The sequence below is a fragment of the Spodoptera frugiperda genome, chromosome 26 (genome assembly GCF_023101765.2).
Source record: "Spodoptera frugiperda isolate SF20-4 chromosome 26, AGI-APGP_CSIRO_Sfru_2.0, whole genome shotgun sequence".
NCBI classification, from domain to species: Eukaryota; Metazoa; Arthropoda; class Insecta; order Lepidoptera; family Noctuidae; genus Spodoptera; species Spodoptera frugiperda.
In genome coordinates, this window is record NC_064237.1 from 8,291,499 (window position 1) to 8,308,295 (window position 16,797).

A 16,797-nucleotide genomic window follows, 5' to 3' on the forward strand; every position below is an offset into this window, starting at 1 on the left:
ACGATCAAGCTCAGTGACTATTGGAGAGGCCTATGTCCAGCAGTAGATGAACACTGGTTGATGACGCTGGTAGTGATGATGATGATTACTTCTTCAACAGTCAATAAAAATTAGGTCTTATAACATATTTTAAGACAACACAACAGACGATAAACCTAATACAAGGTCACCCTAATCATACATAATGTTACGTAATATGCCTAATTTCAGACCTAAATTCGTATCTAGATTCCGTACACACGTAATATAAGCACTAAATTGCTTCTCATACAACATATCTTTGAATATTAAAGCAGCTCTAATTCAGTTTCAAAAACGGTAAAATTTATTCAATTCTATACCTAAATTACGTTTTTTTCGAACAGAAACAATCGAATCTTGTTTGTAACTGGATTCCTACTGTCAACCGCTCTTGAAACCACCAAAGCAATAAAGTATTTATTAAAATTCCTCTTTATAGGCAATGCTAGGAGAAACGGCCATTGCATGCAAAACACAGGGTTTTATTCTCTCTTATAATATTATATTGCGGCTCGCAAGATATTGTGTACGTTCGTCTGACAATGCGTTAGAAAGAACGTGTTTTGATGTCCTTCTTTAGCTAAATGAATCTCATCAAACCAAGAATAATGTGATGTCATTTTAAAGAACAAATATTAATAAGTACGTCCAGAAGTGGACCTCTTGCTGATACGATGATGATGATGATGGTTTAACAAATTAACAAAGGTTCATTGATTATTTTAAAGATTTCGCCTCAGTGATTGCAGGTCGGACTCTCAAGGGGTCTCGGGTTCGATTCCGGGGTTGGGCCTAGAAAGCCAAGTAATACTTTATTACTGGGCTTTATTTGGTTTCTCTAAAATTTATCTGTATTAGCACGAAGTCTGGAATTGTGCCCAGTATACTAACCTACTATTTACATATTACATGGGACTTATAACACAAATGGTGAAAAGTATGTACACTGTATAGCGTGTGCACCAGACCTTTACCCACGCCTTCTGGGAAAAAAGACGAATTGTCAATTAAAAATGTATATAATATATTTTCTTTAATATGTAGTTACCGTTACTTTTTGTATGTTCTGGATATCTGTAATTTTAATATTTCCATACATTTCTTTACACAGTTTCGCCGAGTAATGTCGTGATGTTTACATGTAGATACACAGCGGTTTTCATTTATCTCTCAACAGCGGATAAATCGCGCACTAAACGTTCATTTAAAGTGATTCATTTGCAATAACCACTGTGTTTAGCATTCGAGAGATTATCGATATACAGATTGCATAATATCGATTTAAGCTTAGCTACGATTTTGAAATACAAATAGGTTTAGGACTAAAAATATGGATAAAATTCTGAGTAAACGTAATCTATTAACACCATTGTAGTTAATTAAAAAAGAAAATATAATACCTTATCCAAGAACGAAGATAAAAAGCGTCTTCTTACCAACTAATTAAAAGACGACAAGTCACAAAGCAATAAAGACTAAATAAATTAACTAAAGAATGCTCAAACGAAACACTTCTTTCTAGCAATACTATCTAAGGACTCATTAGCATTAAAAGAAATCTCTTTCTCTTTTATTTTTATCACAAAAAGGCAAAGAAAACAAAACAAGAAAAATATATTTTTACTAGACAAGACGAAAACTTACAAAAAGCTTCATAAATAAAGGTAATCTTGGGAAGCTCTCTCCAAGATGTTTAACAAAACGTAGCCATATTTTCTGGGGTAATCCGTTCGTTTGCATATTGTATACATAATTATTATACGCCTAACAAATGATTTATATCCCTAACCTTGTGTTTACTAATCTATTTATACTCGTACCTACTAATGTTGTAAAGGTAAAAGGATTTTTGACTGTATTTGTCGGTTTCATTCTCTTTTCAGAAAAATATTTTTGGTTGGTGCTTGATTTAAAATAGTACAAGGAGCACGATCTAATTTAGGATTGTATAAACGAGTGTTACGTTTTAAAACAACAGTAATACATAAATATACTTTTATGTTAAACCGTTTTACTGGGCTTATATAATCATCAAGATTAAGAGTGTGCATCAAATTTAGATCGATTGGACGTTAAAAAGGGGGTTAAAAACCAATTACTAAAGTTGACCCAAGCAAACAAAATAGGTTAAGCTAAGTAAAATCGCTTAAAAAGATATTAGTGTACCTAATTATACGATAAATTATGTTATTCTAGACACGCTGAGTTTAAAAATAGTTCGTTATATTTATTTCGTAGTCAATTTATTCAAAAGGGTTCTAGGCTATCTAACTATGTACCCCCAGTCACATGATTTATAGAAATAGTGGGTACGAAATTGCGATGAATTCCCTCGCGGCAAAGTGTGACTGAAAATTTTCCCACGCATACTGGACAAACGCTAGTAAACATACAAATTAAAATGTACCGTATGTCTGTTTGCTTTTTAGTTCATTTTTAAGTAGATTTTTTGTACTGTATACAGTCATGGCACCAGCCATGTGTACAACCTATCTAAAATGTTAATTTATCGTTCCTTTTAATGCAGTACATTTTGAGTTGCAACTTTTTAGAGCAATTGTATAGCGGACGGTCTTAGAATACCATAACCTGTGCAAAATATTTTTAACAAATAAATCAAATTGTTTCTCAATAATCTGTACTTAACAAAATTGGATCAGTTAATGTTTTGGCTCAAACAATAAACATTGAATGAAATCCAATTTAATGGTATTAGGGAGTTATGTTGCTTGATCAAAGGTTTCTGTCAACATAGAATTGTTTAATACGGATTTTTATTTTGTTTTGATTGATGGTTTTGTGAGCTATTGTTTGTGGAGTTTATTAGGATAAGCCCCGTACTGTTACAGCCTTGACATTGACCCGTTTTGATATCAATCATCATGTTCTGGAGAAGGAAAGTTGTTTAGTTTTGCATTTGTTTTTCTAAAACCTACCCAGTACTTCACATCACACATCAACAGCCTATAAGTAGTCACTGCTGATCAGAGGCCTCTTCTCACCCGGGTTTGAACATTAATCACCACGCTTGCTCAATACGGGTTGGCAATTTTAAACTTATAATTAATTAGAAATGATAAACTCAGGTTTTCTCACGATGTTTTCCTTCAACGTTTGTAATCTTAGAAAGTACATATACTATTGTATGCAATAAATGATGAACTATACAAGATGAGTCAATGATTGGCAGGGTGATTGACAATAATATTAAATGTGTACACATTCGGTTTAGGTGTTACTTGTAGAATTGCAGTAAAATTAATGTTCAAATGATGTACGAAATCCCCCATTCAAAAAACAAGTTAACTCTATCCAAAACTTTTAAAACACATCTAACGAAGCATTCGCAATTTAAATGATGAAAAAAAAAATGAACAACATAACTATTCAACATTCAAATGAAAACAGCACTACAAATAATTTCACGGACATAATATTAAAACATCATATGAACATCATTATGCTGAGTGAAAACTCGCCGCCGGTTTTATGAAGAAGTAAAAATACGAACCGAAATTTTACACATTCGAAATTCACGTGCGAAGCGGTGGAAAAAACATTATTTATTTTTTTCGTAAAATAAACATAATTCAGGAACATCTAACTAGACAATTATTGCGTATTCTTTTTTACGAGACTTTTGATACAAACGTCTCGGTTGGCTTAGTGTGTTGTATAGGGATGTGGTCGTAAAACAGTACGATGTTAGAGTAATATATGGAAAGATGAGATCATAATTTTGGTCTAACTAAAGTCACCTTAATCATGGAAAAGAGTTTGTAATAATGATAACCACCAACGTCACTATGTTTCCCTCATTGATGTCAGACAAGCTAATATCTACTATAGGATCTAGAAAAATATTACAGCAGTATAAACTCGTGTGTAAACTTTAAATCTAGTTAAAATTAGTTGCAACTAATTTCAAGACGTAAATATACACATCTTTGAAAGACGAGATAGATTTATTTGAGTAAAATGCCAGAATGAAGTAAACATTTATGTTCTATACGTTGAAACATTCCAGGCAGACAGACTTCTTAATACATTATCTACTGGAACAAAAGTGCATATTTTCACATCGTCGTTTTTATGGCGTAGGCTGAAACGTAAACACCTGTTACATTTCATACCATTTACTCGCACACCTTTATGGCCGTGTTACTGTTTTACTCGCCCACGTTTTCTATGCAATCATGTTAGATAACATTTTTATTAAAATTAAATAAACAGAGTCGGAGTGGAGAAACAAAAATAACGCGCCCACTAGCGCAGCGCCGCCAATTTCAGTTTCGACACATGCGTTTCACGCGGACGCTGTCAACATATTAAAACTATTCGCGGACAAAAAAAAAATATCAAACGGGTTCCCCTTTACGCGTTTAAAAGGATTTTTCACGCTCGAAAACCGTTCGAATATATTGTTTTATCAGTGGTATTTGTGCTCACAATGTTCAACAGTACTACGAGTTACAAATCGAGCGGTGGCGGTGGAAGTTTTTCCAAGAAAACGGAAACAAAAGTACCAAAAGGTAATGGAAATTTGGTTTTCTTAATATTGGAATTGGGACTTGAAATTCTGTTGGAAATTACACGGCCCAGTGAACGTGTGCCCGCAGTAACCGCAATCCAATCGACTACTTTTACAATCAATTTGTTGGTTTGGAATTTTTGGGAGCGAACAACAATACGTTTATTGGATTCATGCATTCTTGCCGTTGTAAGGATACTTTAGTACTATTATTTATATTTTATTAATGATTATTTATTCTGAATTTTATTCTGTTAAATTTTATCAGAAAATCTGTTATTTCGTATACAGCGAATAAACTACAGAAGCGTTTTAAAATCTGTAACGTTGTTAGGATAAGTGGATAAAACACAATACTGGTACAAAAGAAATCATTGAATCGAGACGAATAATTGAAATTATATTCCTACACAACAGTACCTAAGATTCTACTTAAAATTCATAGTCAATTTTCTAGGGGCACTGTCGTACCTAATTTCCTTTATTTGAATCTTGAAACTGGATAAATGTGGAACGACGAAATTCATATTCCATTCTCGTAAATAAAATGAAATGATTAACGACCGTAATTGTGAGAAATTATCAAGACAACTTTGTTTTGAGGGGACTCTTAACTAATCTATATGAATTTTGAGATAGCCCGTTTAATTGGCTATAGGTATTTATATTAAATATGACTTGGTTTTAATATAATATACGTCGTCAACGTCTAAATTAGGTTATTTTAATAGAAATGAAAATGAAGTTTATGCTCTTTTCCTTGTGAATCTATTTTAATTATACAATCTTTAAAAAAGGAGGTAACTATGTTCGGATGTTTGTTTCTTTTACAAGTTTTTATTTTTTATGTTGGATGTTTTAAATGGTGTTCTAGGATTTACTTTATTATTGGCACAGATTTAGACTACGTTATGAATATATTCTGTAAATGAGAAATACTTATAATATTAGCCCAGTTAAGGCTTATGAAACTAAAACAAAGATGAGCCTTAGACTATTTTAATCTACAAAGCTAAAAGGCCTCAAACATTAAAGATCCAATTTGTCTGATCATTTCTATCGGAGAAAACGGAACTATGCGCGTTTAATTAAATCCAGATTAGTAATTTGGCTTCTGTGACAATTATATTTGGCGCAAGACGATTATGAACGTCAGATAGGCATTCCTTAATGAGGGTTGCTACTTGTCGACCAAATTTTCTGACGCCCCTACTATAGCAGTGATATTGTTTATAGTATTTAATTAACATTAATTTTGATGACAGTCAGACCCTTTGCAGTATATCGGATTAATTCCATCACACACCACATACGGTTGCAATATTTAAACACCCACTTTCCGTTGGTAGTTTTGATCGTATATGATACTTTGTATCTACTATTTAAGTGTATGTAACACAGTTACTTTTAAAGCAATTTTCTTACAAAAACACGAGCAATTCACTGTACTTTAGGCATTCTAAACGAGTTTTCTTCTCTCACTACATTTGTTTTTTCACTGCAACAGAATTTTCTAGAACACACCGATTCAAACTTTTGTTCCAAATACTCACACATAGTTGGACGAGATATCGAATGCTTCGAAGCAGAAGCACAAAAGATTTCAATGACAAGCTTAAACAATGCAGCAAATTGTTTCAATGTTTACTGGTTATATGCACAGATATGTATAAATCTGTTTATATCGTATCGTTTCCATTCAGAAATTGAGATGAAAGAACGTTCAAAAAGGGGACTTGACTCCCCTAGTCGACAAGTCGGTGCAGGGGAAATTTTAGCGCGTAACTCATCCCTGTTTTGAGCATTTGTCAAGGACATTTCGTTGTATAATATTGTGTGAAGGTAAGTAAGTAACCTAGATATCGCAGCTGGGTCTTGCGAGTCGGTTGGGGAAATGGATATGAAAACATCATACTCGTATACCTGACTTTATGAGTGTTGTTTGCGGGTATTTAGTACGTGATATGTTACATTGGAGGATTAAACATATACCTAAGTGTTAGTATCTCATATTACTCTGTAAGAAAGTTGTTGTATCTAGTTATTAACATGTATCCTACGGGTGGAGGACGCTATTTCCATCTTATACATTCCTTTTGATGAATAAACAAAGCAAATAAACGATGCAAGTGGTGGCCAAACATAAACCTAACCGCGACCTAAGCACAACGCTCAATATGCAAGCAAGCTCAGAAATGTATTGTAGACAAAATAAAGATTCGATTCACGACACAATCGATATTTATAATATCGATATAACCAAAATCGAAATGTTCGAATCGCCTAACTACTCCACATAATTTAAGGTTCGGGGCTGGAAACGAATGATGCTGTTAAAACACTGTTTCATATATGAGAACACATTAACTTACGGCTACTCTTCTTTTACTGTTATTACACCGATCCTAATCTTCATAACAACTGAAGCACTCTGATTTAGTATATCTTACGAAACTTCCAGTTTTTATAGTATTCTGTGTAAGTTATGCGATATAACATAACATAAGTATCTTAGCTGTTGTTAGAAGAAAGATACGATAGTGTACACTGTACAGCTTTAGGGTGATTTCCTCCCAGAGATGTGCTATGTAGCTATGCTACGAAGATGTAATAGCTAAGCTGTGAAACTACGTGACCGTTTCCACTGATACTAAGCTATGTAGCTGTGCGAGGAAGATGCGCAGCTTGAATATGCGATGTATCGATAGTAGGGAAGCTATCCATAGCGCACATTCATAGCACGCATCCATAGCACGTTTTTTTCATACAACAACATAGTTTAGTTGAGTCCGTTTCCACCAGTGCTAAGCTATGTGTATTCATGTATATGATTGGTGGAAGCCAAATACATCAACAGCAACGTAGCACAGCACATGTATGGTGGAAAAGTAACCTAAATATTTCTTCTTTGGGTATAAAACAACTTCTTTTAGTTGAAGAGTCTATTTCTAAAACCTATAAGATCAAAGATTCCTACTTTAATCTTGCAAATATTGGGTTTTCGATTCAAAAACTTTTTACATTAACTTGTATTCTAGATTTGTGTTTCTTGTTTAATATAGCTTGATGCAAAATAAATAACCAATAAGATGTTTTTATTGACTTATCTACTGAAAGGTAATTGAAGTATCTTTAAGTATCAGATATTGTTTACTAAAATTTTAGGTAATATAACCCTACCAATTCAATCCAATCCAATTCATCTACCAAGTATAACTATTCTCAGGCTCGAAAAGCAGGAGTAGAAAGTCGGGGTGGTTTTTAGTCAGTAAGAGTCTAAAACTCCCTCTCGTCTCAAAAAAATAAAAAGGCGTTGCTATTCCTAAAGAAAGACCTTCATTCTGAAGTTGATAAAGTCTAGGTGATTATAATAATATAAATTTAAATGTGAGCTGATTACCTTTTTATGTAAAAAACTTAGAAGACTTGGTATTATTGTTTTCACGCAAAATTATTACGAGTGTAGAGATAGATGATAATAATATATTTAAGTAAAACGAGGTATAAATATGCAAACACTGGTTCACTCTCTGTTCCCCCACTCTCTAAACTTGATAGGATGGTAGACCGACACGACGGTAGACCGGTCAGGCGTACGACGAACGGCTTTACGTACTTTCCGAGATACGGGAATATTTCCGAACTTCCAACTGAGCGCTAATAATGGTAATTTTACTCAGAAAGTTCCATTATTCTTTTTTGCGATGCACAGCAGGCTGTTACCCAAGCACTGCGCCAACCGTGCAATTCTACCCACTGGTCGGCTCCTATTTTTATATTTTTAAATGTTATTTCATTTTTCATTTTTATAAGTACTGTCTAAAAATATAATGGGCGAGTGTTTTAAATAAGTGTCAGGTAAACTCAGTTATATGACTATGTAAATGTACCACCCCGTAAATCCTTACTCAGAAATTGCTTTTTGACCCGGAGCCCCGGTAAGCCCGCTAGGTAGTCCGCAGCTCATCCTACCCAGGTATAGGCTAGGTATAATGTAAATGCCTACCTATTGCGATATGTTATACTATCTAAGGTGAAGTGGATTTATTTACAGATACAAGAATGTTCCGAGTATTTGAGGTGATGGATTAAAATCGGTTTTATGGTGCCATAAAATGAAAGCGTCATAGTTCGATTTATGTGTGGACGTGACGTCAACGAAAGTGTTAATGTCAATCAATGTAGAATTTGTTTAGTTAAACGTTTGATTTAGATTGAGTGGTTTGGCTTTTAACATTTTTATAAACAACTAGCTACTTTCGCGCGGTTTCACCTGCTCTACTCGGCTCTTACTAGTCATGGCGTGATGTTTTATAGCGTATAGCCTTCTTCGATAAATGCACAATTCAACACAAAAAGAATTATTCAAATCGGACTAGTAATTCTGGAGATTAGCGCGTTCAAACAAACAAACAAACAAACTCTTCAGCTTTATAATATTAGTATAGATATTCAAAATTTTAGTAATCTTTTTGATCTGTCTGTGCTTTTCACTGCTTCGTTGATTGAGTGATCTGGAATATGATTGCCGAAGACAAGGTTACAGGTTCATCATACCCAGGGATTCCAAGGCGCCACTGAACATTTGATTTTTGAATACTTACATGTTAATAGTTACTTAGTAGACTAAGCAAGGCTTTGTTGTGTAAATGTGTAAGTCATAGAAAATAGTATTATACATATAGAATTTGTCCATACATTCCCTTAATATTTACAGAAAGCGTAACAACAAAATTTTATCATTTCTTTTACAGAAGGACTGTGCCAAAACCCAACTTATTGCAAAACATGATGTGTCATATTATGTGTCGTGCAAAAAATTAAAACATCACATTATCTATACTCCTAAACCATTAAAGCCTATTAATATACCTTCAAAATATTACAGGAAGTTTTTGTTAAAAAATAATGAAACATATTTTTATCCGTGTAATGCCCGTTGGCCGTACGAACATAAAGATGATCATGCCAATTATAGGATAATGTATCTTTTCAACTGAAACATCAAACGCGGACGTTTTATTTTGAAGGAGATTAATGGTGTGAGCACACTTCTGCGAACCGTGTTCGGATTTTTTAGGAGTCTTAAAATACAGGGGTTCACTTCAAAGTGGAATACACCGGTATACCTTAGTACATAGACCTAACGTTCAGATTTTTCGGGTATATGACGCAATCGACGTTAATTAAGTGGCGTTCAAGGATTCCGTTCAACCGGTTCATTAAATAATGTGGTCAACAGTGTGATCATATTTTTTGAGGGTTATTTTAACACCCTTTATGCTGGACGTTTTTAAACATGCTTTGTATGGAACTGTGTTGACGTCATCAGCTCCTTCACACATTGTAGTTGGATGGCTTTTTAGTATGTAGTGTTCCTTGTTGAGAAATGTATTTTATGTCGGTTTTGTACATTGTGCAATTGTAATGTACATGCTATTTATGTACATTGTAGACAAGCATGTTTCATGTGTAAAGTGTACCTATAATATATATTGTATACTGTACAGTGTAAGCTACGGATACCAATTGTTAAATCATGTTAAAGAACCCTTTATAAATTTAAAAAAAATATTTGTTTTCCAACTAGTATTGTAAAGGTAATTAGATTATCTTCCATACATTTGTTACCAAATAATAAAATACTTGTACCGTATAAAAAAATATTTATCAAGAAATGAAAAACAGTGGCTCCATTTCTTTGCTCCAAATGTAATTCGTAAATAATCAATATATTTTATTATGTAAGTCAAAATTACTTTTATTAACATGTTGGCACCAGTAAAAAGTGAGTGTTAAATTGAAAATAACAAAAAATAAACGAGCCTAAATTAAATAAACGCGGTACGTTTAAGCAAATGAAAATAAAGTCTAACAAATATTCTCAAATGTGTAAGGAACAAAAGATGGCTGACCTTTTATAAGCAGGCATATTTAATGAAGTTAAATCATGTGAAAGAAGGGTGCGAGTAAAATCTCAGAAATGGCCTCCACATTTTCCTTCCCACTGTTTTTCCTGGACCTTTACTTTTTCAATGTCAAAATTCACCCGGAATTGAATTGGCCCCTATTCTGTGATGTCGTTTTATGTAATGAGATCGAGATATCGTTATGTAGTAGTGACTGATGGTGTAGTTTGATGCTAAGAATGTATTAAAAGATAAGCTTTAGTTTTCTTTCACCTATAATAGATGAAAATTGGGTATTACACTCTTTTTTGTAAAGTATTTCAATTCAATACTACGGTGATAAGGGATTATTAAATAAAATTCTTTGAAATAAATTGTAAAATTATTTCATTCATATTATGTACTGAAACTAACATTTTCCGACTTGTTATTGACGACACTATCTCATTTGTATATAAATTTGTTTTTCTCACATAGAGTAAATACCTATTAATATTAAACACCTGCGACTGGTTTGTTTATTTTCCGATACCATTAAAATATTTATAATTTTGTTAGTTTAATTAGAAAGCACGCAAAAAAATATACTACCGTATTAAAAATGATTATGTAATTATTTCACATGCAACAAATAAACAACTATTTTAAAGTAGGTTCTTAAGTTTGTGCATTCAACTAGCTTTGTAGTTTTCTAGGGAAAGTTGGAAAATAGACAGAGTAAAATATGAATTCGTACTGTGTACATCGTCTGCATTTAAATAATATCTCAGACTGAACTTTTGCCCAGATTTTCTCCATGGTTGCCGACGCCAGAATTATCAGCGAAGCGAGAAATTAAAGTAGCCGTGAACAGCATAAAATTAACTAAGTCTCCGCTACTTTGTGTATTGAATGTGTTTATAGAGCGCTTTAAAATATGGCACTGGTGAAAATATTAATAAGGTTGGATTTTTTTGTTCATAGAAAAAATAATAGTGAGTGTCAATTTAAATTAAAATATGAATTTGTGAACATGTATGAACCTCTGTTAACATTTTCATGTTGAAAATAAGTATATTTGAAGCATTGTAGGTAGAGGTTATGGATGTCGTATTTTAGCCATTATTTAAATGATAATTAGCATTGCATGCCAGTATAAAGTATTAATACTAAGCAATAACATAGGCATTGTAAAATAATGAGGATTATTATTGTGAAGTTTTGTCACATATTTTATTAACATAGAAAACTTATTACATAACTAGTGCAAAGTGGAATTTACATTATTATGTCGACCTCTAAAAACGTAACATAGTGTTAGAAAAATAGCGCATCCAGAGGTTTATCATATCCCCCAAGGCAGGAGAAGTCATTGGATGATTTTCGCGCATTAAAAAAGAGGCTTATCTTATTAATACTCTCTCGCTCCGAGTTGCTACTGGTAAGGTCTTAAGGTGGCGGCAGATTTCCCCAGCATTTACTAACTCGCTACCATTTTGTTCCATGCACTCGGATTTAAACACTTAATTAAATCAAAAGTTTATTAATTTTTGCACTTATCATTTGTTTGCTTAATATAAAAAGGTTTGTTCATAATTTGCTGTGGGTTAAGTAAACTAATTTGTGTTAGCTAAACACAGTTGTTTGTACTTTAGTATTGAAAGTGATGCAAAATGAACATTATCACCATCTATGAAAATGGTATTTTCTATCACATTGAGTAATCTCCTTACTTAGCGGATTAGAAATCGCAGTTTAGACACCCGCGGTAGAATTAAGGGTGAAATCAAATCTATTCTATATTTTGATAATAACTTTCGTAAGACATACTAAATTCACGGTTTACGCATGTGAATTATTCGAGAAAAGCTTTACTTGTTTCGAGTCATTAATGGAGAACATTGTACACTATGAATGCATTAAAGAGATTGACTCTTCATCATGAACAGCGTGCGCAGACGCGGTGACGTCGCGCAGCCTATAATCTACTCTACCGTCCCCACGCGACAAGATAGCATACACGAAAATGCACAAAACAAACAAAAATATCACATATCACTAGCACAGTACAATCACATATACTATTCCACATATAATCAGATTTGCCCATCCCATATAGATCTTATTTCGAATCGAATATCCAAACTATCAACCAACGCGACCTTATTGAAATTCCTTACTGAACTTTATCACTGGTGCAAAGTTTATCGAATACTATTACAAGACGTGTTTCTCGAGCTGCTTCTAAACGGGCAATAGTCGTCGGACAGTAAGTCTTTGCAATATAAGGCTGCAATCATCATCATCATGATCAGTTTGAAGACGTCCACTGTTGAACAAAGGACTTTGCTTAGCACTCCACGTAGAATGACAAACCACCACCCTTTTCTGTGGGGGGAAAATCATCCAATGACTTCTCCCGCCTTGGGTGAAGCGGGAGTGTCAGACTCTTACTGACTAAAAACCACCCCGTTCCTTGAGCTTTGAGCCGGAGCCTCGGTAATCTATTACGTTGTCTGCAGCTCCGTATCAGGCATCAGTCTTACTAGGCGCCACCTGCATTCTCTATGGCAACTAAAAATGTAGCTCAGTTGCAGTTTTGGCCATACAATACTATGTATCGTAGAGGCCTGTGTCCTGTGTCTAGTCTAACAGAGGATGGAAGAGGGGAAAGATGATAATCGGTCGTACATGACCATATAAATATATGCTTGGTTCTAGAACGATTACGACAGCAATTTTAAACGGTATATTTTCAATGTTGCCGGCCACTAAGTTGCGAGCCACATATTGCCCGTTTAGAATCACCTTTACAAAACACGTATTATATAGAACGTTGTTTTGTGTTTCATACAAACCTCGCATCTCCTGCATGTAGCTTTGATGTGCGAGGCATAGGCCTGGAACTTTTTGGGACATGCAATCCTCGGCTAAGCGGATAGTGGGTAAAAAACCCGCGTTTTCCAACCGTGTGCTAAAGTCCCGACTATAGATTGGTATGGGCAGTTGCGCGGAACGAGTAGACAGCCCATTTGTCGTATCTAGTTCAAGCCTTTGGTGCTCCCCGTGCAAATATTGAAGTTTGAAAAGTAAATGCAAGTTGGTTGATTAAGACACACAACTTGTTAATATTAGTTAAGAATGTTTAGTTTGTGGGGAGATTGTGGTTATACTGGTTAAGCCAAGAAGTTTGTATTCTTAGCTGTATTTTTTTTATTCCTGAACCAGAGCTGCGGACTACCTAGCGGGTTTACCGGGACTCCGGCTCGAAAAGCAAAAGTAGGAACGGGGTAGTTTTTAGTCAGTAAGAGTCTGGCACACACTCTCGCCTCGCCCAAGGCGGCCCTTAAAAAAGCTGTATTTTTTCTTATATTTGAACAAATACGAAAACAATTATAAAGATGAAAGAATTCACTAAAGTTTTATCTAAGAAAATGGACACAAAATTGAGAAATGTAAAGAAAGAAGGATGCAACATCTAGTTAAACAAGAGCCGTTTAAAATAGCCAGTGTAAGTGAACCCGTAGTTTATCATTTGTGAAGTTTTAGCTCAGTATGCATGGGTCATATCTCAGTGTCTGCGTAAGTAAGGGATGCAGGAAAACAACGGCTATAGAATATAATAATGTAAGTTGGCAAGCCAGAGAATTTAGTTTCTCTAGCCGAAGCTTATATAGGAGCGCCATATATTGTGGCTTGTTTCGTAGTTTACTACACTTGGGTTAAAAATAAGCCAGCGGTATAACCTTGCTAGTTTTATATATTAATATTGGGAGTTATATTTTGAAGATTGGCTCGCATACGCATTGATTGCCTCGTTGACAGAGTGAATGTAGAAATGATCACTGATCAAGTTTGTTTGTAGTCTGAGCGTGTAAATACTCTCATTTCGCCTACAAAAAGATGGCATAAAATGTGCCAATAACAATTACTTTACCGTATCGACGTAAACTCGTTTATTTAAGTAGAATCGGCGCGCAAAAAGCGAGCGTACGGTACAAAAACCCTTCTGGTTTGATGTCGACAAAAATGTACGAAATTACACCTATCAGGAGCTCGTGCACAACTTTTTGTGTTAATTTAAAACTTTGTTTAAGCACATTCAAGTGAGGTTGCCGTAACTCGAACAACACCGAATAATCCTCATCAAAATAAATATTTCAGTAACTCTCGCATACAGAGAGTAAATCAATATTGTTTCATCGTTTTGAAAGAGCAGTTTGCCAACAAGTTGAGAGTGTTTTTGATTACGCCCGACGCCGTTGAAGCCGGATTAAGAGTCGATTTTTACGTTAAAATTTGTGCCTCTGTTAAAAATGTTGCCGTACTAGCGTATTTTTTATATTCAGCGATTAAAGCTGTTTATTTATATTTTTTCAAAGGAATGAACGTTCAATAGTGTTTATTTTTATACTATCGCTATAGTTAGTAACTGCCTCGTAGGTCGAATGGTCGCAAGTGTGATTGTCGAGCAAGGGGTCTTGAGTTTGATTCATCGAATCTTTTTGGTTCTTCGAAAGGGGGTTCAGACCTTACTTACTAAAAACACCCCGTTCCTACCTGATTTTCAAACCGGAGTCTCGGTAACCCGCTGGGCAGTCCGCAGCTCCGGAACTTGATGGTTTACCTACTACAACCATAACTCTCCGCCTTATCAATACCTACTACAATCAACTTAATAAATTTGACAAAGGCAAAGGATAATAAAAAAAACTCAACACTTTAAACACAGCCAGGAACCGCCGTGGAAACCATGAAACCTCCTTAAAATACTCTCGAGATATACCTATTGTCTTTTTTTATTCAAAGCGTATTATCTACAGCGATTTGATGACGTGGTTCAAACAATATTGTTGTTGAATGAAGCCGTTGTTCGAAACAGCCTCCGTGGCAGAACAAGATCTTATCGTGTACCCTTTCAGTCAATGTTGCTTGTGAACTTCGTATACTTTGTGTATTGCTATAAATTGTAGACCTCAAGTTTAGTGGTGTAAGTTATGAGTTTGGTTGTGACTTGACATAGGTTGGTTTAAAGATGTTTAATTGGTTTTATGTTAATCACACTAATATTATAAAAACTAAAGTGTGTTTGAGTGTTTCTCGTCCAACCACGCTGAAACTACTGAACGAACTTTGATGAAATTTGGTACAAAGGCAGGGTATGGGTTGACTTGGATGATAGGACACTTTTTATTCCACGTGAACGCGGGCGAAAAAGTTAGAAGAAACTAGTTTATACTAATATTGTAAAAAGAGAGATTTGATTGTTTGCATTAAATAAACGAAACTACTTCACCATTTCTAATATTTATTTCATCATTGGAAAGCCTACTTTTTAGAGAGTAGCAGAGTTACTGTTTTTGTTCCTACAGAATCTACTTCTTGTGTTTGTTTGATGTGAAATACCATATAACATTTCTACGAGTTTTGAAATGTTACAATGATCAATCACAGCAAACTAAAATAGACAACAAAGTGAAACGATTTTATGCCTAGGTATTTCACAAAAACATACCTACAACATTTATTACGTGAAAATGAAATCAAATAAAACTGAAAACGTTTCGTTGAAAGGAGAATTAAAATATTGTTTAGTGTATATAGAATACAACAGTCAATTCAAACATTTAGAAGGGTTAATGTAGTCATGAATTTATTGATCCATGAATAAAATTTTTTTTATTCATGGATCAAGGTCAAAAGCGTAAAATAATCGTCTGTTATGAATATGTTAGGTGAGAATTTTTTTTTTCAATGAAACGATTGTTAACGGTTGATAGTTGAATTTTGAATTTGGCTTCATGTGATACAACTATACGAGCATTTAAGAATGGAAGTCATGACGTCACAATTAAAGTTTGTTCGTTTATTCCACATGCTTAAGAATTAACCTTTCTTAATAGATATTCAAAGAAAAGATAAAGTATTCTGTAACTCATGGCAGCTAGAACTGTTTTTTTTTTCAACGTGATTTTGTCTAGTATGTCGGTATATTTTACAACATCACATTGATGGATTTCTTATAATTTACTATGAATAAAGTTTGAACTAGATCAAAAGATCTGACTGAAAAGTTCAAGAGCCATCAAATATTCATCAAAAGCAACCTGAAACAAACAAACAGATCGATATATTTATTTTTGCCTTTGTAATTATTTCGTTCCAACAAAATAATAAAGGTACTCGTAGATATCTAACTTAACAAACCTACAATAATACAATAATTATTTAACAAGTTTATTTAGGACGATTCGAAGAAATTTAAATATAAGTTAACGGTTGTTTCTCATCAACGATCTGATTAGATAAGGCTACCTGAATTTTGTAGTCTGACAATATTATAGTAGTTTTGTTAGT

The 16,797-nt window shown here is 34.1% G+C and overlaps 1 protein-coding gene across 2 annotated transcripts in view; it reads left to right on the plus strand.

Annotated features, from left to right (window-relative positions):
- The first annotated feature begins 4,298 nt into the window (after positions 1-4,298).
- LOC118264168 (voltage-dependent calcium channel gamma-4 subunit) overlaps positions 4,299-16,797 on the plus strand; it is a 98,283-nt gene continuing 85,784 nt past the window's right edge. The window contains exon 1 of one of the 2 annotated variants that reach the window (XM_050704994.1): positions 4,299-4,553. In XM_050704994.1, coding sequence (XP_050560951.1) covers positions 4,472-4,553 — 82 coding nt within the window. In that variant the 5' untranslated portion in view covers positions 4,299-4,471. The remainder of the gene's footprint in view (positions 4,554-16,797) is intronic. The other variant, XM_050704996.1, reaches the window with a different exon arrangement.